The sequence below is a fragment of the Coregonus clupeaformis genome, chromosome 15, assembly GCF_020615455.1.
Source record: "Coregonus clupeaformis isolate EN_2021a chromosome 15, ASM2061545v1, whole genome shotgun sequence".
Taxonomy (NCBI): Eukaryota; Metazoa; Chordata; class Actinopteri; order Salmoniformes; family Salmonidae; genus Coregonus; species Coregonus clupeaformis.
Window position 1 is genome coordinate 48,107,053 of NC_059206.1, and position 26,561 is coordinate 48,133,613.

General features: G+C 42.3%; 1 protein-coding gene across 2 annotated transcripts in view; it reads left to right on the forward strand.

The window, feature by feature from the left end:
• The window catches only part of LOC121582802 (alpha-mannosidase 2), a 65,055-nt gene that overhangs the window by 25,921 nt on the left and 12,573 nt on the right, over nucleotides 1-26,561 (forward strand). For both annotated transcript variants that reach the window (XM_041898908.2, XM_041898906.2), the window contains exons 10-14: nucleotides 21,208-21,393; nucleotides 21,605-21,719; nucleotides 23,759-23,826; nucleotides 24,065-24,230; nucleotides 24,505-24,735. In XM_041898908.2, coding sequence (XP_041754842.1) covers nucleotides 21,208-21,393; nucleotides 21,605-21,719; nucleotides 23,759-23,826; nucleotides 24,065-24,230; nucleotides 24,505-24,735 — 766 coding nt within the window. The remainder of the gene's footprint in view (nucleotides 1-21,207; nucleotides 21,394-21,604; nucleotides 21,720-23,758; nucleotides 23,827-24,064; nucleotides 24,231-24,504; nucleotides 24,736-26,561) is intronic.

Genomic DNA, 26,561 nt, shown 5'->3' on the forward strand with positions numbered 1-26,561 from the left:
TTATTTTAACACTTTGGAGTGAGAAGACTGAATTTGAATATTTTATTGGATTCATATTCATCAAAATGCAAGAGTGGTTGGTGATAAATGTCATTACAAATAAAATAAAAAAACATCTAACAAGCATATTATTTCAATCAAACCTTTGTAATAGGCCTAGTTTGAGATGTGGTTATTATTCACAGTTTATTTTTGGGCTATCTCAGTGCTTCAAATGTAAAAATAACAATTTCTCCAATCAATTATCTGTTTATAATGCTGTGCATTTTACGTTGCACAGTGGATTAGTTTCACCATGTCTTTGATTGGGTTACAGTATTCTTTATTTGAATTGGATCTCCATGAGTTGACACCTTGGCAACCACTAGTCTTCCTGGTATCTTCTAATCTAGTGTTTCCTCTAGGAATACACTTGAGATACACCTCATAGTACCAGGTACCCAAACTTCTGACCAAAAGTTTGGCTACTTTCTACCGATACAGGGTGAAGACCCTCAGTCACAGTGTTCAGAACTGTTTTTTCAGCACGTATCGATTTCCTTTGCTTTGTCTTTTGAGATAAGGACCTAATCTTACAGGCTGCCTGGTGTGAGGCAGTCAAAGTGGTCAGTGCAGGAACTAAGCACATAGAGATGACTGTGGATGAGAGTTGTTTGTGTGTGTGTGTTTGTGCGTGTGCACGTGCACCAGTGAGTGTGAGCAGACTCAGTAGGAGAGCAGTAATAAGTGTTTCCTCCCCTATCCCAGGCCCCAGTCTCTGCAAGCCTCAACACCACAGTTTGTCTCACTGTGAACCCCCACAGACACAGTCTTCCTGGTCTTCCCTCATTGCCGACCAACCTCCAGACCCCCACATACAGTTGAAGTCGGAAGTTTACACACACTTAGGTTGGAGTCATTAAAAATTGTTTTTTAACCACTCCACAAATTTCTTGTTAACAAACTATAGTTTTGGCAAGTCGGTTAGGACATCTACTTTGTGCATGGCACAAGTAATTTTTCCAACAATTGTTTACAGACAGATTATTTCACTTATAATTCACTGTATCACAATTCCAGTGGGTCAGAAGTTTACATACACTAAGTTAACTGTGCCTTTAAACAGCTTGGGAAATTCCAGAAAATGATGTCATGGCTTTAGAAGGTTCTGATATGCTAATTGACATAATTTGAGTCAATTGGAGGTGTACCTGTGGATGTATTTCAAGGCCTACCTCCAAGCTCAGTGCCTCTTTGCTTGACATCATGGGAAAATCAAAAGAAATCAGCCAAGACCTCAGAAAAACAATTGTAGACCTCCTTGGGAGAAATTTCCAAACGCCTGAAGGTACCACATTCATCTGTACAAACAATAGTACGCAAGTATAAACACCATGGGACCACGCAGCCGTCATACCGCTCAGGAAGGAGACGCGTTCTGTCTCCTAGAGATGAACGTACTTTGGTGCAAATCAATCCCAGAACAACAGCAAAGGACCTTGTGAAGATGCTGGAGGAAACGGGTACAAAAGTATCTATATCCACAGTAAAACAAGTCCTATATCGACATAACCTGAAAGGCCGCTCAGCAAGGAAGAAGCCACTACTCCAAAAGCCCATAAAAAAGCCAGACTACGGTTTGCAACTGCACATGGGGACAAAGATCGTACTTTTTGGAGAAATGTCCTCTGGTCTGATGAAACAAAAATATAACTGTTTGGCCATAATGACACCATTATGTTTGGAGGAAAAAGGGTTTGCTTGCAAGCTGAAGAACACCATCCCAACCGTGAAGCATGGGCGTGGCAGCATCATGCTGTGGGGGTGCTTTGCTGCAGGAGGGACTGGTGCACTTCACAAAATAGATGGCATCATGAGGAAGGAAAATTATGTGGATATATTGAAGCAACATCTCAAGACATCAGTCAGGAAGTTAAAGCTTGGTCGCAAATGGGTCTTCCAAATGGACAATGACCCCAAGCATACTTCCAAAGTTGTGGCAAAATGGCTTAAGGACAACAAAGTCAAGGTATTGGAGTGGCCATCACAAAGCCCTGACCTCAATCCTAAGAAAATGTGTGGGCAGAACTGAAAAAGCGTGTGCGAGCAAGGAGGCCTACAAACATGACTCAGTTATACCAGCTCTGTCAGGAGGAATGGGCCAAAATTCACCCAACTTATTGTGGGAAGCTTGTGGAAGGCTACCCGAAATATTTGACCCAAGTTAAACAATTTAAAGGCAATGCTACCAAATACTAATTGAGTGTATGTAAACTTCTGACCCACTGGGAATGTGATGAAAGAAATAAAAGCTGAAATAAATCATTCTCTCTACTATTATTCTGACATTTCACATTCTTAAAATAAAGTGGTGATCCTAACTGGCCTAAGCCAGGGAATTTTTACTAGGATTAAATGTCAGGAATTGTGAAAAACTGAGTTTAAATGTATTTGGCTAAGGTGTATGTAAACTTCCGACTTCAACTGTACACCCAGCATCTCACACACTATTGTCCATATCCGAAAAATACCACATGAGAAGAGTTTGAATCCGTTTGAACTTTGAATCTGTTCTGTCCTGCTGAGGTCTCAAGATTGTGTACACATCTATTGTTATGCTTGGATGGTTCAACTTCATAACAGGAAGGAGTTTATGTTAGATTCAGTACACCAACAAATACAGTAGGGCTGGATTTGTGGATTTTCATTAAACACAGCACCGTATTTGCATTTGATGGTGTCTAAATATAGGAAGGGAGATGGCTAATCAGAATACAGTCGTTAAATTAGTCTTGGCACTCAACCGGCAGCTCCTTTCAAGCTGCAAACAAGACTGTGCACAGTATGTGGTATACGTCTGCCTGCTCTCCTCCTCATTCATCTGAAAGAGATGTTCCCTTCAAGGTCATTGTCTCGTTCTGTAAATATGTTTTTCTCCTTGGAAGGAGGCAGACCTATTGGCTTTTTACATGGTGCAATTGGGTCAGTTGCCTCAGTGTGTTGATTATGTTAGAAGCTCTCAAGATGCGGTCATTGCATTAAAACACATGATTTTCTTAGAGATACTACCACAAACAAGACGTGTTGCTCCGCCCATTGTAACAATCTAGAAAGACACAGTAAGATATAAGACACTGAAACTAGGGCTGTGGCGTTCATGACATTTTGTCAGCCCGTAATTGTCATGCAAATAATTGCCGGTCTCATGGTAATTGACCGTTAATTAACATAAACATGTTCACCATCTCCTGGCTTCCATGCATCATCTACAAGCCACTGATGCAGACCGTTGGAACATCTACATTTTAAACAGTCTAATAAATCAATTTAATATAGCCTACACCATCACAATAAATCCATTATTTATTTTAGACAAGTCTAAAGAAACATGATATGAAGAAAATGTAGTCTATTTCAGAAGAACAAAATAGCATATTCTGAGTTGTCCTTATGTTAGGCCCTGATCTGGCTATGCCATATGGCTGTGGGCTTTGCTTAGCATACAAGATTTGCTTAGAATTCTGTGGCATTATTTTTATATTATTTTATAGTATGAAGAATACAATTGAACATAGCTGAATAAAATAGAAAGGATATTTTCTCCAAAAGATTTCCAAGAGAGTGACCACATGCGGCTATTCTGTGTTGAGCAAAGAAACAGGTCCTCCTATATGCTTCATTTAGAGTTATTTATGCAACTTTAGTTGTGTTACAAACGTTAGACTAAATGTTTATATTTTTTATACATTTTAAGGCTGCATGAAGTGACTCTAATGATGATGTCACGATCGTTGACAGATGAAGCGGACCAAGGCGCAGCGTGATAAGCGTACATTCTTTATTTGTGTACACAACACGAACCAAAACAATAAACAAACGATACGTGAAGTCCAAGGTTACAACACAAACCTTTCGGAACAAGATCCCACAAAATACTAGTGCCAAACAGGCTGCCTAAATATGGTCCCCAATCAGAGACAACGAGCTACAGCTGTCTCTGATTGGGAACCACCCTGGCCAACATAGATATAAACGATCTAGAACAAAAGCATAGAAAATGTAACAGAAACTCCACACCCTGGCTCAACATTTAAGAGTCCCCCGAGCCAGGGCGTGACAGTTGATTTGAAAAAAGTTGCATGAAAGGCATGAGCTCTGCTCTGGTTCTTGCACAGGCTGCACACAATTCATCAGTTTCTCATTCACAATTTGACAAGCACTTGATAATATTCTCACCCATCAAACTATTCTTAATTTAATCTGGTCTTTACATATTATTTTTTATTTAGAATGGCCCACAAAAAAAACGGCATCCATAGCCTGCACTCGAATAGCGAATGGAGGTTACGTGTGGTTAAGTTTTTTTATATGCAAGCATAGGCAGTACGTCCATAAGGCTAGGGGAAGCTTTAACTAAAGTGAATTATATAGCCTAATTAGCCTACTCCCCTCTATACATAAATAAATAAAATAATTCAAAATAGGCTACTAAAGCATTTGGCCACAGAGGATCATTAGACAAGAGTAATACCTATGTAAGAATGTTGTTAATTGACTATAGCTCAGCATTCAACACTATAGTACCCTCCAAGCTCATCATTAAGCTCGAGGCCCTGGGTCTGAACCCCGCCCTGTGCAACTGGGTCCTGGACTTCCTGATGGGCCGCCCCAGGTGGTGAAGGTAGGAAACAACATCTCCACTTCGCTGATCCTCAACACTGGGGCCCCACAAGGGTGCGCGCTCAGCCCCCTCCTGTACTCCCTGTTCACCCATGACTGTGTGGCCAAGCACGCCTCCAACTCAATCATCAAGTTTGCAGACGACACAACAGTAGTAGGCTTGATTACCAACAATGACGAGACCGCCTACAGGGAGGAGGTGAGGGCTCTGGGAGTGTGGTGCCAGGAAAATAACCTCTCACTCAACGGCAACAAAACAAAGGAGATGATTGTGGACTTCAGGAAACAGCAGAGAGTGCACCCCCCTATCCACATCGACGGGACCGCAGTGGAGAAGGTGGAAAGCTTCAAGTTCCTTGGCGTACACATCACTGACAAACTGAAATGGTCCACCCATGCAGACAGTGTGGTGAAGAAGGCACAACAGAGCCTATTCAACCTCAGGAGGCTGAAGAAATTTGGCTTGGCACCTAAGACCCTTACAAACTTTTACAGATGCACAATTGAGAGCATCCTGTCGGGCTGTATCACCGCCTGATACGGCAACTGCACCGCCCGCAACCGCAGGGCTCTCCAGAGGGTGGTGCGGTCTGCCGAACGCATTACCGGGGGCAAACTACCCGCCCCCCTACAGCACCTGATGTCACAGGAAGGCCAAAAAGATCATCAAGGACATCAACCACCCGAGCCACTGTGTGATGAGTGTGATAGAAGGAGTCAGGCGCAGGAGGGTATATCACCGAATACAGAGTTTATTCCATCGTACACAATTGCGCTGGATAGCGACAACAGAAAACAGCCACAGGGGAAACCATCTACCCTGGCAATACAAGGTACGGGTAGCTCCAACAATATACAGGCACAGGGGAAAAATCGACCCTGGTAATACAAGGTACGAGTAGCTCCACCAAGCTACTCTACTCTCACAATAAACAATCACCCACAAGGATAAGGGGGCAGAGGGAACACTTATACACAGACTAATGAGGGGATAAGAACCAGGTGTGTGTAATTGACAAGACAAGACAAATGGAATGATGATATATGGAGCGGCAGTGGCTAGTAAGCCGGTGACGACGAACGCCGAAGCCTGCCTGAACAAGGAGGCTGCTGCTGCCTATTGAAATCACTGGCCACTTTAAGAAATGGAACACTAGTCACTTTAATAATGTTGACATATCTTGCACTACTCATCTCTATTCTATAATATTCTACTGTATCTTAGTCCATGCCGCTCTGTCATTGCTTGTCCATACAGTGAGGGGGAAAAGTATTTGATCCCCTGTTGATTTTGTATGTTTGCCCACTGACAAAGAAATGATCAGTCTATAATTTTAATGGTAGGTTTATTTGAACAGTGAGAGACAGAATAACAACAAAAAAATCAAGACAAACGCATGTCAAAAATGTTATAAATTGATTTGCATTTTAATGAGGGAAATAAGTATTTGACCCCCTCTCAATCAGAAAGATTTCTGGCTCCCAGGTGTCTTTTATACAGGTAACGAGCTGAGATTAGGAGCACACTCTTAAAGGGAGTGCTCCCTAATCTCATTATTACCTGTATAAAAGACACCTATCCATAAGCAATCAATCAATCCGATTCCAAACTCTCCACCATGGCCAAGACCAAAGAGCTCTCCAAGGATGTCAGGGACAAGATTGTAGACCTGGGCTACAAGACCATCGCCAAGCAGCTTGGTGAGAAGGTGACAACAGTTGGTGGGATTATTCGCAAATGGAAGAAACACAAAATAACTGTCAATCTCCCTCGGCCTGGGGCTCCATGCAAGATCTCACCTTGTGGAGTTGCAATGGTCATGAGAATGGTGAGGAATCAGCCCAGAACTACACGGGAGGATCTTGTCAATGATCTCAAGGCAGCTGGGACCATAGTCACCAAGAAAACAATTGGTAACACACTACGCCGTGAAGGACTGAAATCCTGCAGCGCACGCAAGGTCCCCCTGCTCAACAAAGCACATATACATGCCCGTCTGAAGTTTGCCAATGAACATCTGAATGATTCAGAGGAGAACTGGGTGAAAGTGTTGTGGTCAGATGAGACCAAAATTGAGCTCTTTGGCATCAACTCAACTCACCGTGTTTGGAGGAGGAGGAATGCTGCCTATGACCCCAAGAACACCATCCCCACCTTTGGGGGTGTTTTTCTGCTAATGGGACAGGACAACTTCACCGGGACGATGGACAGGGCCATGTATCGTCAAATACTTATTACCCTCATTAAAATGCAAATCAATTTATAACATTTTTGACATGCGTTTGTCTTGATTTTTTTGTTGTTATTCTGTCTCTCACTGTTCAAATAAACCTACCATTAAAATTATAGACTGATAATTTCTTTGTCAGTGGGCAAACGTACAAAATCAGTAGGGGATCAAATTAATTTTTGTATGTATATATTCTTAAATTCCATTCCTTACTAGATTTGTGTGCATTGGGTATATATAAATTGTTAGATATTACTTGTTAGATATTACTGCATTGTCGGAGCTAGAAGCACAAGCATTTTGCTACACCCGCAATAACATCTGCTAAACACATGTATGTGACAAATAAAATGTGATTTGATTTGATTCTTTTTTTTAAATTAGTTGTGGATTGTTTTAAATCGTATTGCCTACAGTCGGAAGGAAAGGCAGCACACACAATTTGGGCAGATTATTGTTGAGTTGTGACTGTCTGTGAAAAGTAGATAGGCCAAGCCAGGCATATTGCAATATTTCAAAATACAATTACAGGAAAACATAGTTTGGAAAGCAAATGGTTATTGCTGTAAAGAGAAGACAATGAAAATACAAATAATCTAAAATTCTCAACTGAATTGAGCGAACAACAGTATAGCCTGTCTTATTGGCACCAGCAGAGAGCATCGGCAATATCCCCGGTGAGTGCGCACTGCGCATATTCACTATTTATTATTATTGGGTTCGTTTTTCACAATAGTTTCCTCCTCCAGTTTAGATGGACGTCATATTCTATTTGTGTCTCCCCTTCTTGTAGGCCTATTATACGGACAACGTTGTTTGTCAGTGTCAGCAGAGTAGGCTACCCTGTAATTTGTCGTATTAAAAAACATCCTGCTAATGTCTCCATTCATGTAAAGTGTAGTACAATTGCATGAAATGTGTTTATAAAAGGCCACATTTTTCCCATGCAAAGAAAGAAGAAACGTAGCTGATATAGCTGAGGCCTATACTCGCTCAGCCATGCATTGAATGGTCTTTTTTTGCGAACAGTGATTGAGTTATATTATTTGCCTAAATTATGACTATGCAATCTACTCATCACATTAGGAATAGTAGGTTATCTTACATAAGTCTGCAAATGCGATAATGCATGGAATGCTTTATTATAAAGGTGCATTTTTATGGTGAAGATTACTTTCCCCAAACTTGAAACTCACGCGTCACCTATGTATGCCATTCTTAAGCTTAAGAATTGAGCAATAAATATAGCAGCACGAGAAAGCTGGGATCCTCTTTTAAATAGTTGCCAGTCAAAACTCTGTTTTCACATGCGATTGTGCAATGACTGGGTTTATAAGAGCACATGTTTCACTAGGCTCTGTAGGCTATGTGCTCTCTAACCGTTTTCCAGGGGTCCTAAGCCTATAGGATACATTTGGAGTTATTTGGCCACTTTAGTAGTGATACAATCAAAATATAGGCCTATGGGCTAGGCTACATGATGTGTGTGACTATGTTTAGAAAAAGTCACACAAAAAAGGCATGTGGTGTTTCTTGCCTTACTGCACACAAGCTGGGCATCATTCACAAGTGATAATATTGTCACCCATCAGACTATTCTTAATTTAATCTTGTCTTTACATACACTATATATACAAAAGTATGTGGACACTTTTGGCCATGTAGTGTATGTGTGAAATTAGTTTTGATTTAGAATGTACCATTATTATGCACCTATCGGAACAGTAGCAGGGGAATAAAATACATGTCATCTATGCACTTAATTAGCGAATGAAGGATGCTTTTCCTGCGGTTCATTTTCATGCCAGCCAGGTAGGCTATACTCCTGTTGTAAAGCGAAGCAAAGTGCTTAATATTAGGAAAGCTGAGAAATAAATATAGTAGGCCTAGCCTATAGAAAGCTGATGGGATCCTCCTCTTTTTAATAGAGGCCATCAAAACTCTGTTTTCTCACGCAATTGCATAGCCTACAGAAATGTTGCATAACATGAGCTCATGGGCTCTCATTAAGTGTTTAATTAGATTTTTCGATCGCATTTGCATTGATTTAAGAGTGATTAGAGGGACAATAGATCGCTGAGTACCAGGCCATTAGCGACTGGCAGTTAGCAAGTTTGGTAGGCTACTAATGACCATCAGCAGCATCAGAACGCAGATTTGGAGAAGCCTAGTTACCATGACTAAACGGTCACGTGGAATTTGACTGTGTGACCGCAGGTGTGGCGGGAAAATACAGTCACCGTAACGGCCCTAGCTGAAACACAGGCCCAGTGCAGTCAAAAACGTGATTTTCCTGTGTTTTAATATATACAGTATATGTCTGCACTATGAGTTTGGAATAATATTGTGAAATTGTGAAAATGATGATAATGCCCTTTTAGTGTAAGAGCGGTTTGAAAAGACTGCCTGAAATTTCTGCCTGTTTTGGTGGGATGGAGTTTTAGTATAGAATAAGAAGGCCTGCACACTGTTAAAGCTCCCAATTCACCGCTTTGTTGACAACATTTCCATCTGAAATGGATCTTCATCAGGTCAAACAAACTGAGTGCTCACATCCCAAAATATACACATTTCACCTCACATGACTATTGCAGCCATGACACATGGTGGGTGAAAAAACATTTGTGTATCTCTAACAATGTAATAATTTAATAACAATGAGATGGGTACATGTAGTGGTTCCAGAAAATAATATATATTTACAAAATGACCAAGTGGGTAACCTGGAAGGCAAGACAATTCAAAGTAAAGTGACATATACATGTAAGAAATGGTCTGATGTCAAACTCTTGGTTCAGACCTCTACGAGACATGTTACACAAACGGTGAATCCAATATAATTCTCTTCTCAATAATAGATTACCAGTATCTCCGCCCCTCCAGGGAGTCTTAAAATGTTCAATGCCAATGTATCTCAAAGAGCTAATGTTGTGACGAGCCTCCATGAAATGCTCAGCCACAGGGTTTCTCTGGTCAAGGGTCCTGATATTACTCCTGTGTTCTGCTGTCCTTGTTTTCAAAGCTCGTTTTGTTTTACCTACATAGCATAGACCAGAAATACACTTGATCAGGTATATCACATTTTTTGTGGAACATGTAATGATGCCCTAAATCTTAATGGCCTTTCCCGTAATAGGGTGATTGAACATTGTACATTTGTTTGTGAAGTTACACTGGGTACATCCGCCACATCTATAGTTACTGTCCGGAACATTGTCTAGAAAGGTACTGCGTGGCACTGGTGGAAGATCAGACCTCAACACCATTTGACTGATGTTGGGGGTGCGTCTGAAGACTACCAGTGGGGGTTCTTTAAACGTATTTTCTAGTTGTGGATCAGTGCTCAAGATGTACCAGTGTTTTTGAATGATGTGGTCAAATTGTTTACCAAGTGGAGAGTACTGAAGGAAGCATTGAACGCGTTGGTCAGGAGGGTGGGAAGGTTAATCAAAATGTCAAGAAAACGTATTTCATGCGCATTAAAGGTGAGGGTGAATTTCAAATGTTCACTGCTTGTATTGATGAAGGAGTGGAATCGATGAAGTTCCTCTACTGTGCCCTGAAATAGAACGAATACGTCATCAATGAAGCGTTTCCAGAGTCTAATATGGTGCAAGAATGGATTATTATGGCTGAAAATCACATTCTTCTTTTTTTTTTAACATACAGATTGGCATAATTTGGTGCCATTTTACTACCCATAGCAGTTCCCTTCTGTTGATTTCTGTTCATTCTGTTCATTTTCAAACATGAAAAAGTTCTTAGTCAGAACAATCTCAGCAAGTTCAAAGATACAGTTAGTGGTAGGGAGTGTGTCAATGGGTCATTGACAGAGGTAGTGTGCAATGGCTTCTAGGCCTCCCTGATGAAGGATATTAGTATTCAGTGATTCAACATCAAAGCAAGCAACGTCTCACCATTGATATTGTGCATTGTCTTAAGGGTGTTAATCATGTCTATAGAATCGCGTACATATGCAGGGTGTGACACCACACTGGGTTTTAGAAAGAAATCTACAAAAGCAGAAATATTTTCAGTCAATGAGCCAATGGAGGCCACAATAGGTCTCCCAGGTGGCTTATCTAGTCGTTTGTAAATTTTTGGTAAGGCATGAATGACGCTCCTGATTGGATAGTCTACTTTCATGAACTCATATTATTTTTGCATGATGTCTCCACTTTCCACAAGCTTGCAGTGAATCTCACCTTTGAACAGTGGTGTGGGGTCACGTGACAATTTCTGATAGAAAGTGGTGTTGTTCAATTGTCCCCGGATCTCATTCACATAGTCATCACAGTTTAACAACACCACAGCTCAAAGTGGAATCCTTTTTTTAAACATCCAATGCTTGCCTCTTGTTCTTTAGGGAGATTACTGTAGACTCTGTATTCTCGTTTCTTATTCAAAATCTGAGACACAAGGAGTTTTAGCCTTCCATGGTGACATCACCATGCGGTAAATTAGTTAATAGTCCAATAAGAAAGAGTTCCAAACCTCTCTGCCAATAACAACAAGTTTTCAGTTTTCCCCTCCCCACTCAGTACTTGATACTCTCTAGGGATAGGGCTGTACTGTGACCGTATTTCTGCCACACCGGCGGTCACATGTCAAGACAGCAGTCAAATTCCACGTGACCATTTTGTCATGGTAATTAGGCTTCTTCAAGCTCTGATGCTGCTGATGGTCATTAGTAGCCTACCAAACTTGCTAACTGCCTGGTACTCAGCAATCTATTGTCTCCCCCCATTTCAGTCCTGCCACAAAAGGACCAGCTGCCATCATGTCAGTGATTGTCTCATTAACACATGTGAGAGTGTTGACAAGGACAAGGCTGGAGATCACTCTGTCATGCTGATTGAGTCAAAATAAGACTGGAAGCTTTAAAAGGAGGGTGGTGCTTGAAATCATTGTTCTTCCTCTGTCAACCATGGTTACCTGCAAGGAAACACGTGCCGTCATCATTACTTTGCACAAAAAGGGCTTCACAGGCAAGGATATTGCTGCTAGTAAGATTACATAAATCAACCATTTATTGGATCATCAAGAACTTCAAGGAGAGAGGTTCAATTGTTGTGAAGAAGGCGTCAGGGTGCCCAAGAAAGTCCAGCAAGCGCCAGGACCTTCTCCTAAAGTTGATTCAGCTGCGGGATCGGGGCACCACCAGTGCAGAGCTTGCTCAGGAATGGCAGCAGGCAGGTTTAAGTGCATCTGCACGCACAATGAGGCGAAGACTTTTGGAGGATGGCCTGGTGTCAAGAAGGGCAGCAAAGAAGCCACTTTTCTCCAGGAAAAACATCAGGGACAGACTGATATTCTGCAAAAGGTACAGGGATTGGACTGCTGAGGACTGGGGTAAAGTCATTTTCTCTGATGAATCCCCTTTCCGATTGTTTAGGCCATCCGGAAAACACCTTGTCCGGAGAAGACAAGGTGAGCGCTACCATCAGTCCTGTGTCATGCCAACAGTAAAGCATCCTGAGACCATTCAGTGTGGGGTTGCTTCTCAGCCAAAAGGAGTGGGCTCACTCACAATTTTGCCTAAGAACACAGCCATGAATAAAGAATGGTACCAACACATCCTCCGAGAGCAACTTCTCCCAACCATCCAAGAACAGTTTGGTGACGACCAATGCCTTTTCCAGCATGATGGAGCACCTTGCCATAAGGCAAAAGTGATAACTAAGTGGCTCGGGGAACAAAACATTGACATTTTGGGTCCATGGCCAGGAAACTCCCTAGACCTTAATCCCATTGACAACTTGTGATTGATCCTCAAGAGGTGGGTGGACAAACAAAAACCCACAAATTCTGACAAACTCCAAGCATTGATTATGCAAGAATGGGCTGCCATCAATCAATCAATCAATCAATTTTATTTTATATAGCCCTTCTTACATCAGCTAATATCTCGAAGTGCTGTACAGAAACCCAGCCTAAAACCCCAAACAGCTAGTAATGCAGGTGTAGAAGCACGGTGGCTAGGAAAAACTCCCTAGAAAGGCGAAAGCCTAGGAAGAAACCTAGAGAGGAACCAGGCTATGAGGGGTGGCCAGTCCTCTTCTGGCTGTGCCGGGTGGAGATTATAACAGAACCATGCCAAGATGTTCAAAAATGTTCATAAGTGACAAGCATGGTCAAATAATAATCAGGAATAAATCTCAGTTGGCTTTTTCATAGTCGATCATTAAGAGTTGAAAACAGCAGGTCTGGGACAGGTAGGGGTTCCATAACCGCAGGCAGAACAGTTGAAACTGGAATAGCAGCAAGGCCAGGCGGACTGGGGACAGCAAGGAGTCACCACGGACGGTAGTCCCGGGCGTATGGTCCTAGGGCTCAGGTCTCTCAGTTGGCTTTTCATAGCCGATCATTAAAGAGTTGAAAACAGCAGGTCTGGGACAGGTAGGGGTTTCGTAGCCGCAGGCAGAGACAGTTGAAACTGGAATAGCAGCAAGGCCAGGCGGACTGGGGACAGCAAGGTGTCATCATGCCCGGTAGTCCTGACGTATGGTCCTAGGGCTCAGGTTCTCAGAGAGAAAGAGAGAACGAGAGAATTAGAGAGAGCATACTTAAATTCACACAGGACACTGGATAAGACAGGAGAAGTACTCCAGGTATAACCAACTAACCCCAGCCCCCGACACATAAACTACTGCAGCATAAATACTGGAGGCTGAGACAGGAGCGGTCCGGAGACACTGTGGCCCCATCCGAAGAAACCCCGGACAGGGCCAAACAGGAAGGATATAACCCCACCCACTCCGCCAAAGCACAGCCCCCGCACCACTAGAGGGATATCCCCAACCACCAACTTACAATCCTGAGACAAGGCCAGTATAGCCCACAGAGGTCTCCACCACAGCACAAACCAAGGGGCGCCAGCCCAGACAGGAAGATCACGTCAGTAACTCAACCCACTCAAGTGACGCACCCACTCCCAGGGGACGGCTGAAAGAGCACCAGCAAGCCAGTGACTCAGCCCCTGCAACAGGGTTAGAGGCAGAGAACCCCAGTGGAGAGGGGAACCGCCCGGCAGAGACAGCAAGGGCTGTTCGTTGCTCCAGCCTTTCCGTTCACCTTCACACTCCTGGGCCAGACTACACTCAATCATATGACCTACTGAAGAGATAAGTCTTCAGTAAAGACTTAAAAGGTTGAGACCGAGTCTGCGCTCTCTCACATGGGTAGGCAGACTGTTCCATAAAATGGAGATCTATAGGAGAAAGCCCTGCCTCCCGCTGTTTGCTTAGAAATTCTAAGGACAATTAGGAGGCCTGCGTCTTGTGACCGTAGCGTACGTTGGTATGTACGGCAGGACCAACTCGGAAAGATAGGTAGGAGCAAGCCCATGTAACGCTTTATAGGTTAACAGTAAAACCTTGAAATCAGCCCTTGCCTTAACAGGAAGCCAGTGTAGGGAAGCTAGCACTGGAGTAATATGATCAAATTTCTTGGTTCTAGTCAGGATTCTAGCAGCGTATTTAGCACTAACTGAAGTTTATTTAGTGCTTTATCCGGGTAGCCGGAAAATAGAGCATTGCAGTAGTCTAACCTAGAAGTAACAAATGCATGGATTAATTTTTCTGCATCATTTTTGGACAGAAAATTTCTGATTTTGCAATGTTACTTAGATGGAAAAAAGCTGTCCTTGAAACAGTCTTGATATGTTCGTCAAAAAGAGATCAGGGTCAAGAGTAACACCGAGGTCCTTCACAGTTTTATTTGAGACGACTTTACAACCATCTAGATGAATTGTCAGATTTAACAGAAGATCTCTTTGTTTCTTGGGACCTAGAACAAGCATCTCTGTTTTGTCCGAGTTTAAAAGTAAAAAGTTTTCAGCCATCCACTTCCTTATGTCTGAAACACAGGCTTCTAGCGAGGGCAATTTTGGGGCTTCACCATGTTTCATTGAAATGTACAGCTGTGTGTCATCCGCATAGCAGTGAAAGTTAACATTATGTTTTCGAATAACATCCCCAAGAGGTAAAATATATAGTGAAAACAATAGTGGTCCTAAAACGGAACCTCGAGGAACACCGAAATGTACAGTTGATTTGTCGGAGGACAGACCATTCACAGAGACAAACTGATATCTTTCCGACAGGTAGGATCTAAACCAGGCCAGAACTTGTCCGTGTAGACCAATTTGGGTTTCCAGTCTCTCCAAAAGAATGTGGTGATCGATGGTGTCAAAGGCAGCACTAAGGTCTAGTAGCACGAGGACAGATGCAGAGCCTCGGTCTGACGCCATTAAAAGGTCATTTACCACCTTCACAAGTGCAGTCTCAGTGCTATGATGGGGTCTAAAACCAGACTGAAGCATTTCGTATACATTGTTTGTCTTCAGAAAGGCAGTGAGGTTGCTGCGCAACAGCTTTTTCTAAAATTTTGAGAGGAATGGAAGATTCGATATAGGCCGATAGTTTTTATATTTTCCGGGTCAAGGTTTGGCTTTTTTCAAGAGAGGCTTTATCACTGCCACTTTTAGTGAGTTTGGTCACATCCGGTGGATAGAGAGCTGTTTATTATGTTCAACATAGGAGGGCCAAGCACAGGAAGCAGCTCCTTCAGCAGTTTAGTAGGAATAGGATCCAGTATGCAGCTTGAAGGTTTTAGAGGCCATGATTATTTTCATCATTGTGTCAAGAGATATAGTACTAAAACACTTAAGTGTCTCTCCCGATCCCAGGCCCTCGCAGAAATCTGCGCAGATCCAGGACAGCTAAGCCCTGGAGGAATACAGATTCAAAGAGGAGTCCGTAATTTGCTTTCTAATGGTCATGATCTTTTCCTCAAAGAAGTTCACGAATTTATCACTGCTGAAGTGAAAGCCATCCTCTCTTGGGGAATGCTGCTTTTTAGTTAGCTTTGCAACAGTATCAAAAAGAAATTTTGGATTGTTCTTATTTTCCTCAATTAAGTTGGAAAAGTAGGATAGATCGGAAGCAGCAGTGAGGGCTCTTCGGTACTGCACGGTACTGTCTTTCCAAGCTAGTCGGAAGACTTCCAGTTTGGTGTGGCGCCATTTCCGTTCCAATTTCCTGGAAGCTTGCTTCAAGCTCGGGTATTTTCTGTATACCAGGGAGCTAGTTTCTTATGACAAATGTTTTTCGTTTTTAGGGTGCAACTGCATCTAGGGTATTGCGCAAGGTTAAATTGAGTTCCTCAGTTAAGTGGTTAACTGATTTTTGTCCTCTGACGTCCTTGGGTAGGCAGAAGGAGTCTGGAAGGGCATCAATGAATTTTTGTGTTGTTTGAGAATTTATAGTACGACTTTTGATGCTCCTTGGTTGGGGTCTGAGCAGATTATTTGTTGCGATTGCAAATGTAATAAAATGGTGGTCCGATAGTCCAGGATTTTGTGGAAAAACATTAAGATCTACAACATTTATTCCATGGGACAAAACTAGGTCCAGAGTATGACTGTGGCAGTGAGTAGGTCCAGAGACATGTTGGACAAAACCCACTGAGTCGATAATGGCTCCGAAAGACTTTTGGAGTGGGTCTGTGGACTTCTCCATGTGAATATTAAAATCACCAAAAATTAGAATATGATCTGCTATGACTACAAGGTCTGATAGGAATTCAGGAAACTCAGAGAGGAACGCTGTATATGGCCCAGGAGGCCTGTAAACAGTAGCTATAAAAAGTGATTGAGTAGGCTGCATAGATTTCATGACTAGAAGCTCAAAAGATGAAAACGCCATTTTTTTTGTAAATTGAAATTTGCTATACGTAAATGTTAGCAACACCTCCGCCTTTGCGGGATGCACGGGGAATATGGTCACTAGTGTAACCAGGAGGTGAGGCCTCATTTAACACAGCAAATTCATCAGGCTTAAGCCATGTTTCAGTCAGGCCAATCACATCGAGATTATGATCAGTGATTAGTTCATTGACTATGACTGCCTTTGAAGTGAGGGATCTAACATTAAGTAACCCTATTTTGAGATGTGAGGTATCACGATCTCTTTCAATAATGGCAGGAATGGAGGAGGTCTTTATCCTAATAAGATTGCTAGGGTGAACACCGCCATGTTTAGTTTTGCCCAACCTAGGTCGAGGCACAGACACAGTCTCAATGGGTATGGCTGAGCTGACTACACTGACTGTGCTATTGGCAGACTCCACTAAGCTGGCAGGTTGGCTAACAGCCTGCTGCCTGGCCTGCACCCTATTTCACTGTGGGGCTAGAGGAGTTAGAGCCCTATCTATGTTGGTAGATAAGAGGAGAGCACCCCTCCAGCTAGGATGGAGTCCGTCACTCTTCAGCAGGTCAGGCTTGGTCCTGTTTGTGGTGAGTCCCAGAAAGAGGGCCAATTATCCACAAATGTTATCTTTTGGGAGGGGCAGAAAACAGTTTTCAACCAGCGATTAAGTGCTGAGACTCTGCTGTAGAGCTCGTCACTTCCCCTAACTGGGAGGGGGCCAGAGACAATTACTCGATGCCGACACATCTTTCTAGCTGATTTACAAGCTGAAGCTATGTTGCACTTGGTGACCTCTGACTGTTTCATCCTAACATCGTTGGTGCCGACGTGGATAACAATATCTCTATACTCTCTACACTCGCCAGTTTTAGCTTTAGCCAGCACCATCTTTAGATTAGCCTTAACGTCGGTAGCCCTGCCCCCTGGTAAACAGTGTATGATCGCTGGGTGATTCGTTTTAAGTCTAATACTGCGGGTAATGGAGTCGCCAATGACTAGGGTTTTCAATTTGTCAGAGCTAATGGTGGAGCCTTCCGGCGTCTCAGACCCCGTAACGGGAGGAGTAGAGACTAGAGAAGACTCAGACTCAGACTCCGACTCGCTACATAATGGGGAAAACCGGTTGAAGGTTTCTGTCGGCTGAATGAGCGACACCGGTTGAGCATTCCAACAGTATTTCCCTCCAGAAGCCATGAGAAAGTTGTCCGGCTGCGGGGACTGTGCGGGGGATTTATACTAACGTTACTGTCTGTACTTACTGGTGGCACAGACGCTGTTTCTTCCTTTCCTACACTGAGATTACCCTTGCCTAACGATTGCGTCTGAAGCTGGGCTTGTAGCACAGCTATTTTCGCCGTAAGGGCGATCGTTCTCCTGTATATTATGAGTACAGCGACTGCAATTAGAAGACATCATGTTAATGTTACTACTTAGCTTCGGCTGTTGAAGATGTTGATGAACCATGTCCAGATAAAGCGTCCGGAGTGAAAAAGTTGAATAAGGGAAAAAAGTTGCGATGGAAAAAAGGAAAATAACGTAAAGTTGGCAGCTAAAACGCACAGGAAAATGACTCTTCTGTCTCGGGATAAACGTCCGGGGTGAAAAAGTTTAACGAAAAAAGATGAGTGAGGACAAAACTAAAAAGTTGGTAAATTTGTTGAACACAAAGATTGATTAAACGTTTATTAAAAGTAAAACGTGAATAGTTTGGCAGGTAGCCAAGTAGCAACAAACAGCACAGCAGTACGGAGACAATGCAGTCAGGATGTGGCCCAGAAGTTAATTGACAGCATGCCAGGGCGGATTGCAGAGGTCTTGAAAAAGAATGGTCAACACTGCAAATATTGACTCTTTGCATAAACTGAATGTCATTGTCAATGAAAGCCTTTGACACTTATGGAATACTTGTAATTATACTTCAGTGTACCATAGTAACTACTGACATAAAGATCTAAGAACACTGAAGCAGCAAACTTTGGAGAGACCAATACTTGGTCATTCTCAAAACTTTTTACCACGACTGTATATGTAAAGACAAGATTAAATCAAGAATAGTCTGATGGGTGACAATATTAGCCTATCACTTGTGAATGATATATTATCACTTATGAATGGTGCCCAGCTTGTGTGCAGCAAGGCAAGAAACAGTGCATGCCTTTTTTTGCGACTTTTTCAAATCATAGTCGCACACCTCATGTAGCCTAGCCCATTTGATAAGGTTTGTATCACAACTAAAGTGGCCAAATAACTTCTTAAAATTAAGCACATGAATCCGCTTTACAATGGGTGTAGAGCCTAACTGGCATACATACGCAGTGCGTGAGTTTCAAGTTTGAGGAAAATCATTTTCACCATGAAATTGCAAACCTTTATAATAAAAGCATTACATGCATAATCGCATTTGCGGTCACTTTCCCCACTAATTGATTGCATTTTTGAACATTTGTGCTTATAGCCTACTGCCGTGTGCGCATTGCTGCGCTTATAATGTGAAGAAATAGCCTAATAGTTTATCAACATTTTAAGCTAAACGTTGTATCAGCCTCATTGCTTAAAAACTTTTTTTTTTATGCTAATGGTTGTATTAATTTGGGATCTATCGCATCCCACAACTGTCCGAGACTATGTTTCGAATATTTATTTATCTCACAGAATTGAATAGGTCAATATTTTTACTATGGGGGATAGTAGATCAATAACACAAGCTGAGTCTCTGATTGCAACTGTGGTCAATTTGGAGTAATTTACTTACACTCTTGGCCCATGATGACCCATATATCAACAACTATTTGTCACTTCACTGAATGCACTGAAATGAGTGAACAAATAAAAACTTTTTGCAATGGAAAACAAAAATCTTTGTTCTTATTGGACAAATCATATACAGTGCCTTCGGAAATTATTCAGATCCCTTGACTTTTTCCACATTTTGTTAGGTTACAGCCTTATTCTAAAATTGATGAAATTGTTTTTTTGCCTCATCAATCTGCATACAGTACCCCATAATGACAAAGCAAAAACAGGATTTTAGACATTTTTGCTAATAAAAAAAAAAAGAAAAAAAAGAAATCAAATGTACATAAGTATTCAGACCCTTTACTCAGTACTTTGTTGAAGCACCTTTGTCAGCGATTACAGCCTCAAGTCTTCTTGGGTATGACGCTACAAGCTTGGCACACTTGTATTTGGGGAGTTTCTCCCATTCTTCTCTGCAGATCTTCTCAAGCTCTGTCAGATTGGATAGGGAGCGTCGCTGCACAGCTATTTTCAGGTCTCTCCAGAGATGTTCGATCGCGTTCAAGTCCGGGCTCTGGCTGGGCCACTCAAGGACATTCAGAGCCTTGTCCCGAAGCCACTCCTACGTTGTCTTGGCTGTGTGCTTAGGGTTGTTGTCCTGTTGGAAGGTGAACCTTCGCCCCAGTCTGAGGTCCTGGGCGCTCTGGAGCAGGTTTTCATCAAGGATCTCGCTGTACTTTGCTCCGTTCATCTTTGCCTCGATCCTGACTAGTCTCCCAGTCCCTGCCGCTGAAAAACATCCCCTCAGCATGATGCTGTTACCTGGCACATAGGGATGGTACCAGGTTTCCTCCAGAAGTGACGCTTGACATTCAGGCCAAAGAGTTCAATCTTGGTTTCATCAGACCAGAGAATCTTGTTTTTCATGGTGTGAGAGTCTTTAGGTGCCTTTTGGCAAACTCCAAGTGGGCTATCATGTGCCTTTTACTGAGGAGTGGATTCTGTCTGGCCACTCTACCATAAAGGCCTGATTGGTGGAGTGCTGTAGAGATGGTTGTCCTTCTGGAAGGTTCTCCCATCTCCACAGAGGAAATCTAGAGCTCTGTCAAGGTGACCATCGGGTTCTTGGTCACCTCCCTGACCAAGGCCCTTCTCCCCCGATTGCTCAGTTTGGCTGGGCGGCCAGCTCTAAGAAGAGTCTTGGTGGTTCCAAACTTCTCCCATTTAAGAATGATGGAGGCCACTGTGTTCTTGGGGACCTTCAATTCTGCCAAATTTTTTGGGTACCCTTCACCAGATCTGTGCCCGACACAATCCTGTCACGGAGCTCTACGGACAATTCTTTCGACCTCATGGCTTGGTTTTTGTTCTGACATGCACTGTCAATTGTGGGACCTTATATAGACAGGTGTGTGCCTTTTCAAATCATGTCCAATCAATTTAATTTAACACAGGTGGACTCCAATCAAGTTGTATAAACATGTCAAGGATGATCAATGGAAACAGGATGCACCTGAGCTCAATTTCGAGTCTCATAGCAAAGGGTCTGAATACTTATGTAAATAAGGTTTTTCTGTTTTGTTTTTTAAATACATTTGCAAAAATGTCTAAAAACCTGTTTTCACTTTGTCACTATGGGCTATTGTGTGTAGATTGCTGCGTTTTTATTTTTATTTAATTCTTTTGGAATAAGGCTGTAACGTAACAAAATGTGGAAGAACTCAAGGGGTGTGAATACTTTCCGAAGGCACTGTAGCATCTCCCTGTTCAAAACGTTTCCTCCCTAATGAACACGACCCATGTCTGTCTTGGTGCCATGGAAAGGCATACTCATGTGAAGAAAATAACTATTCCCTCTGTCTGTCCTTCAGGGCTGCTGAGATCCTCTACTCCCTCACCCTGGCCAATATTAGGAGGTATGGGAAGCGGAATGATTTCCCAGCTGTGGAGAATTACAGACTGCTCACTGAAGCCAGGAGGAACCTGGGCTTGTTCCAGCACCATGATGCTATCACAGGCACCGGCAAGGACTTGGTAGTGATCGACTACGGTACCAGGTATAATTTTTTAATTGCTTGTTTTATTTTTTTTCAACATGGACACACTGATTAAGCAAGAATTAAATGGATTGCACCGACATGGTTTTGTGATTATTTCCAGCATCGGGCCGTAGACATTGATTGAATGAAAGTGAAACATTATATATTTGACTCAGAGCTTTGACTGCTTTCCTCTGGGCATTTAATTAGAACAATTCTCTGTTCTCAGGTTGTTTCATTCCATTTTGAATTTGAAACAAGTGATCGTCAACTCCGCTCACTGGCTGGTGCTGAAGGACAAAAGTGCATACAGTCACAATCCCTCAAAGGCCTTCCTTCAAATGGTGAGTAAAAAAAGCATTGGCGTTTTAATTTCAATGTTGAAACAAGGTAGATGATTGTGCATAGCAACATTTCAGATTAGTATAGGGATTTTCAAAGGGTGACAGTTTATGGTGGTGTTGCAGGTAGTGAAATGCATGCAGTAGCTACCTTTGAAGTGTTTACCACACTCTACCTTTGGCCAAATCCCTCAAGGAGGCACAACATCAGGATTTTAATATGCAAATTGCCCGGGCAGGAAGTCAACATCAATTTCCAGAGTAATGTAACCTCTTCCACTTCCTTGTTTTGATACAGCAGCTGAAAAGACGCTTGATATGTAAACTCAGCAAAAAAAGAAATGTCCCTTTTTCAGGACCCTGTCTTTCAAAGATAATTAGTAAAAATCAAAATAACTTCACAGATCTTCATTGTAAAGTGATTAAACACTGTTTCCCATGCTTGTTCAATGAACCATAAACAATTAATGAACATGCACCTATGGAACGGACACTAACAGCTTACAGACGGTAGGCAATTAAGGTCACAGTTATGAAAACTTAGGACACTAAAGAGGCCTTTCTACTGACTCTGAAAAACACCAAAAGAAAGATGCCCAGGGTGCCTGCTCATCTGCGTGAACGTGCCTTAGGCATGCTGCAAGGAGGCATGAGGACTGCAGATGTGGCCAGGGCAATAATTTGCATTGTCCATACTGTGAGACGCCTAAGACAGCACTACAGGGAGACAGGACGAACAGCTGATCGTCCTCTCAGTGGCAGACCACGTGTAACAACACCTGCACAGGATTGGTACATCCGAACATCACACCTGCGGGACAGGTACAGGATGGCAACAACAACTGCCCGAGTTACACCAGGAACACACAATCCCTCTATCAGTGCTCAGACTGTCTGCAATAGGCTGAGAGAGGCTGGACTGAGGGCTTGTAGGCCTGTTGTAAGGCAGGTCCTCACCAGACATCACTGGCAACAACGTCGCCTATGGGCACAAACCCACCGTCGCTGGACAAGACAGGACTGGCAAAAAGTGCTGTTCACTGATGAGTCGCGGTTTTGTCTCACCAGGGGTGATGGTCGGATTCGTGTTTATCGTCAAAGGAATGAGCGTTACACCGAGGCCTGTACTCTGGAGCGGGATCGATTTGGACGTGGAGGGTCCATCATGGTCTGGGGCGGTGTGTCACAGTATCATCGGACTGAGCCTGTTGTCATTGCAGGCAATCTCAACGCTGTGCGTTACAGGGAAGACATCCTCCTCCCTCTTGTGGTACCCTTCCTGCAGGCTCATCCTGACATGACCCTCCAGCATGACAATGCCAGCAGCCATACTGCTCGTTCTGTGCGTGATTTCCTGCAAGACAGGAATGTCTGTGTTCTGCCATGGCCAGCGAAGAGCCCGGATCTCAATCCTATTGAGCACGTCTGGGACCTGTTGGATTGGAGGGTGAGGGCTAGGGTCATTCCCCCCAGAAATGTCCGGGAACTTGCAGGTGCCTTGGTGGAAGAGTGGGGTAACATCTCACAGCAAGAACTGGCAAATCTGGTGCAGTCCATGAGGAAGAGATGCACTGCAGTACTTAATGCAGCTGGTGGCCACACCAGATACTGACTGTTACTTTTGATTTTGACCCCCCCTTTGTTCAGGGACACATTATTCCATTTTTGTTAGTCACATGTCTGTGGAACTTGTTCAGTTTATGTCTCAGTTGTTGAATCTTGTTATGTTCATACAAATATTTACACATGTTAAGTTTGCTGAAAATAAATGTAGTGAGAGGACGTTTCTTTTTTTGCTGAGTTTATCTCACTCACCCAAACCTAATGAAAATTGTATTAGAAAGTGAATGAGCCTTAGATGTTTAAATAGTTTCTCAGTTTTGAAAAGCGGCAGCCAATACCACAAAAACAAAATTTAAATATCTTTTTTGAAAATTAGTCTCAAAGAACTGGAAATAGCCTGTGGACTGTGTGTTGGTGTAGCTATACCAGATAGGTGTTCTTTTGCAAATCAACTCTAATCTCATATACATTTCTCTCAGGATGATATCCAGCCTGCTCAAGATGCCCTGCCTCGAAAAACAGTTCTGAAAATCAGCTCACAGCCTAGGTAAGGCACCGTACAAATGTTCCTCCCTTTTCCCTTACATATTCTGGCTGATATTATGACCCCTTTCATATTGCAAATATGATTTAGAATAAATACAGGAAGTTATAGTCTGGTCAGATGACAGCTGTGGAATCTTTTCTTTATGACCAATTAGTTTTGTCTGGGTATGTCTCTGTACTTTCAGACTTTTCAGATCAAAGCATTAGCAACTCATACCAACCTGTCTATTTTCCTCCAGGTCTGTGGTCATCTACAACCCCACGGAGCAGGACCGCACGTCAGTGGTGACCATGTATGTGAACACGCCCCATGTGCGTGTGGTCACAGACCACGGTCATCCCGTCCCCGCTCAAGTCAGCGCGGTGTGGGACAACCCCACCACAGCCTCCACAGAGGTCTTCCAGGTACAACTGTCACATTTTTGTCATTAGTGTTTGTATTTAGCCTTTATTTATCCATGTGAATCTTATTTATTGATCATTTTTTAAATAAGCTTCAAATTCAGATACATTCATGAACTATAATGGCAGTATCAGGGAGGACTATGAGGTTACCCCGGAGATTAACTGGAGATTGATTACCAACGTGTTACCAGTTCATAGTGAAACATACTTTTTTATGTTCATGTATGCTTTTTCTCACATTATCTCATGTTATGGTGTTTTCCCTTGGGGGCAGTTGTCGTTCATAGCACAGGTGCCAGCGCTGGGTCTTGGGGTGTACCAGTTAGGTAAGGCTGCGAGCGGCAGGGCGGAGACTGCAGAATACGTCTTCTTCAGGCAGAGCGGCGAGCTGTCCGTCAACGTGAAGCACTTCACAGTCAACATCCCCCAGGACGCCTCCACCCCCCTCAGCGTCCACAACCCCCACCTCCAGGTCTGGAGCTCCCCCACCACCGGCCTGATGGAGGTAAGACATGCATAGCATAACAAAGCATACCATAGCATAGTAAAGCATAACATAGCATAGCTTAGTAAAGCATAGCATAGTAAAGCAAAGCATAGCATAGCTTAGTAAAGTATAGCATAGCTTAGTAAAGCATAGCATAGCTTAGTAAAGCATAGCACAGCATAGCTTAGTAAAGCATAGCACTTCACAACACAGCAGTGCTCAGCACAGAACTCCTGCAAAAGTGCTATATAATTAAAAACAAAAAACGATGTTTTAAGTGAGAAGGTCTGAAGCCGAAAAAGAAAGGCATTTCACATGAGCACCACAATGCGTACCTCACCCATGCTCTACCAAGGTTTTCCAGCACACAGCTTTGACCTACTACAGTAGCTATGTTGGTCTATTGTACTTCCAACAATATGTAGGCAGGTTGCTTCAAACCTTCTCAAACAGACTAATTCATACCATTAGAGGAGGTGCTCCCAGAATAATGTGATTTGTACCACATACAAGCTAATGTATTGCATTCTTCCCACCCCACATTAAGACCCCCATTCCACTACCTTTTCAAGCTTTTGTTTTATTATATGAAAGCAAGCTTTGCTTTTATACTTACAACACCATCAGGCTTGATTGAGTGAGCTATTTTGTATTGTAGTAATGTGGTGCCTGCCTGTATTTCCTTAAACCTTAAACATGTAATTGAAAAATATCTATATTTCATAACATGTTTTTTGGTCAGTAGGTACCCAACATAAGAACAGGAGGTGGTGTGTTCGACACAGTCACTCATATATATATATATATATATATATATATATATATATATATAAGAGAGAGAGAGGTCTATAGAGCATGTCTGCATTCCTGATTTCTGTAACCGTTAACTTAACTGTGTAATATTTACATAAGCTCAGAACCACTTGTTTTTCAAACATGGCCCTGTTATCAACTGCTGTGCTGATTAATAGGCAGTTTATCACCTTTGTCAAAAGACTATGTAGCTTAAAGTTATGTGTATTTGTATTTATTTTTGCAATAAAGATGATACAATAATACACATTTACAATAGGCCTATATCTAAAAATACGTACATCCTAATGATATATATATACATTATTTTAATAGCAGGACACTGTAAAGTCCATTATCCCTCTGAAGAGTATGAATTAGGCTGTTTGAGAAGGTTTGAATCCTAAGCAACCTGCCTACACATTGCTGGAAGTAAAATAGACAAACATAGCTACTGTAGTAGGTCCAAGATATCTGCTGCAAAACCTTAGTAGAGCATGGGTGGAGTAGGCATTGTGGTGCTCAGGTGAATTTCTTTTTCGGCTTCAGACCAATGCCGACTTCTCACCTAAAACATACTTTTTGTTTTTAATTTCCATGGTTTTTACACTGTAAGGTGACTATACAACATTATTATTCAACATTATAATACAGCAAAACACAGCCATAAAAGTAAAGCAAAAGTACACAATAATGACAAATGACAACATAAATAATGTAGTTATTAGTCTTTATTTAATATTAACAGCTGATTTTCCAGAGGGATGCAAAGAACCAGAGACCCATTTAAGCCAATATGGAATAAACTGGGAAAAAAATCCCTGATCTCTTTTAACAAGACAATCGAGAAAGATCCTGGAAAATACACAAATAATCAACATGTATGTACCCATTAACTATTTACATGAAAATGTACTTTAACGTTTACTGAAGAAAAGCCTAGTACTAAATTACCTGTAAACAATAGTGAGTTATTACAAAATATAAGATTTACAATCAAACGTACATTCATCAGATATAGCTAGTAAACTTTGTACATACAATTCAGGGAT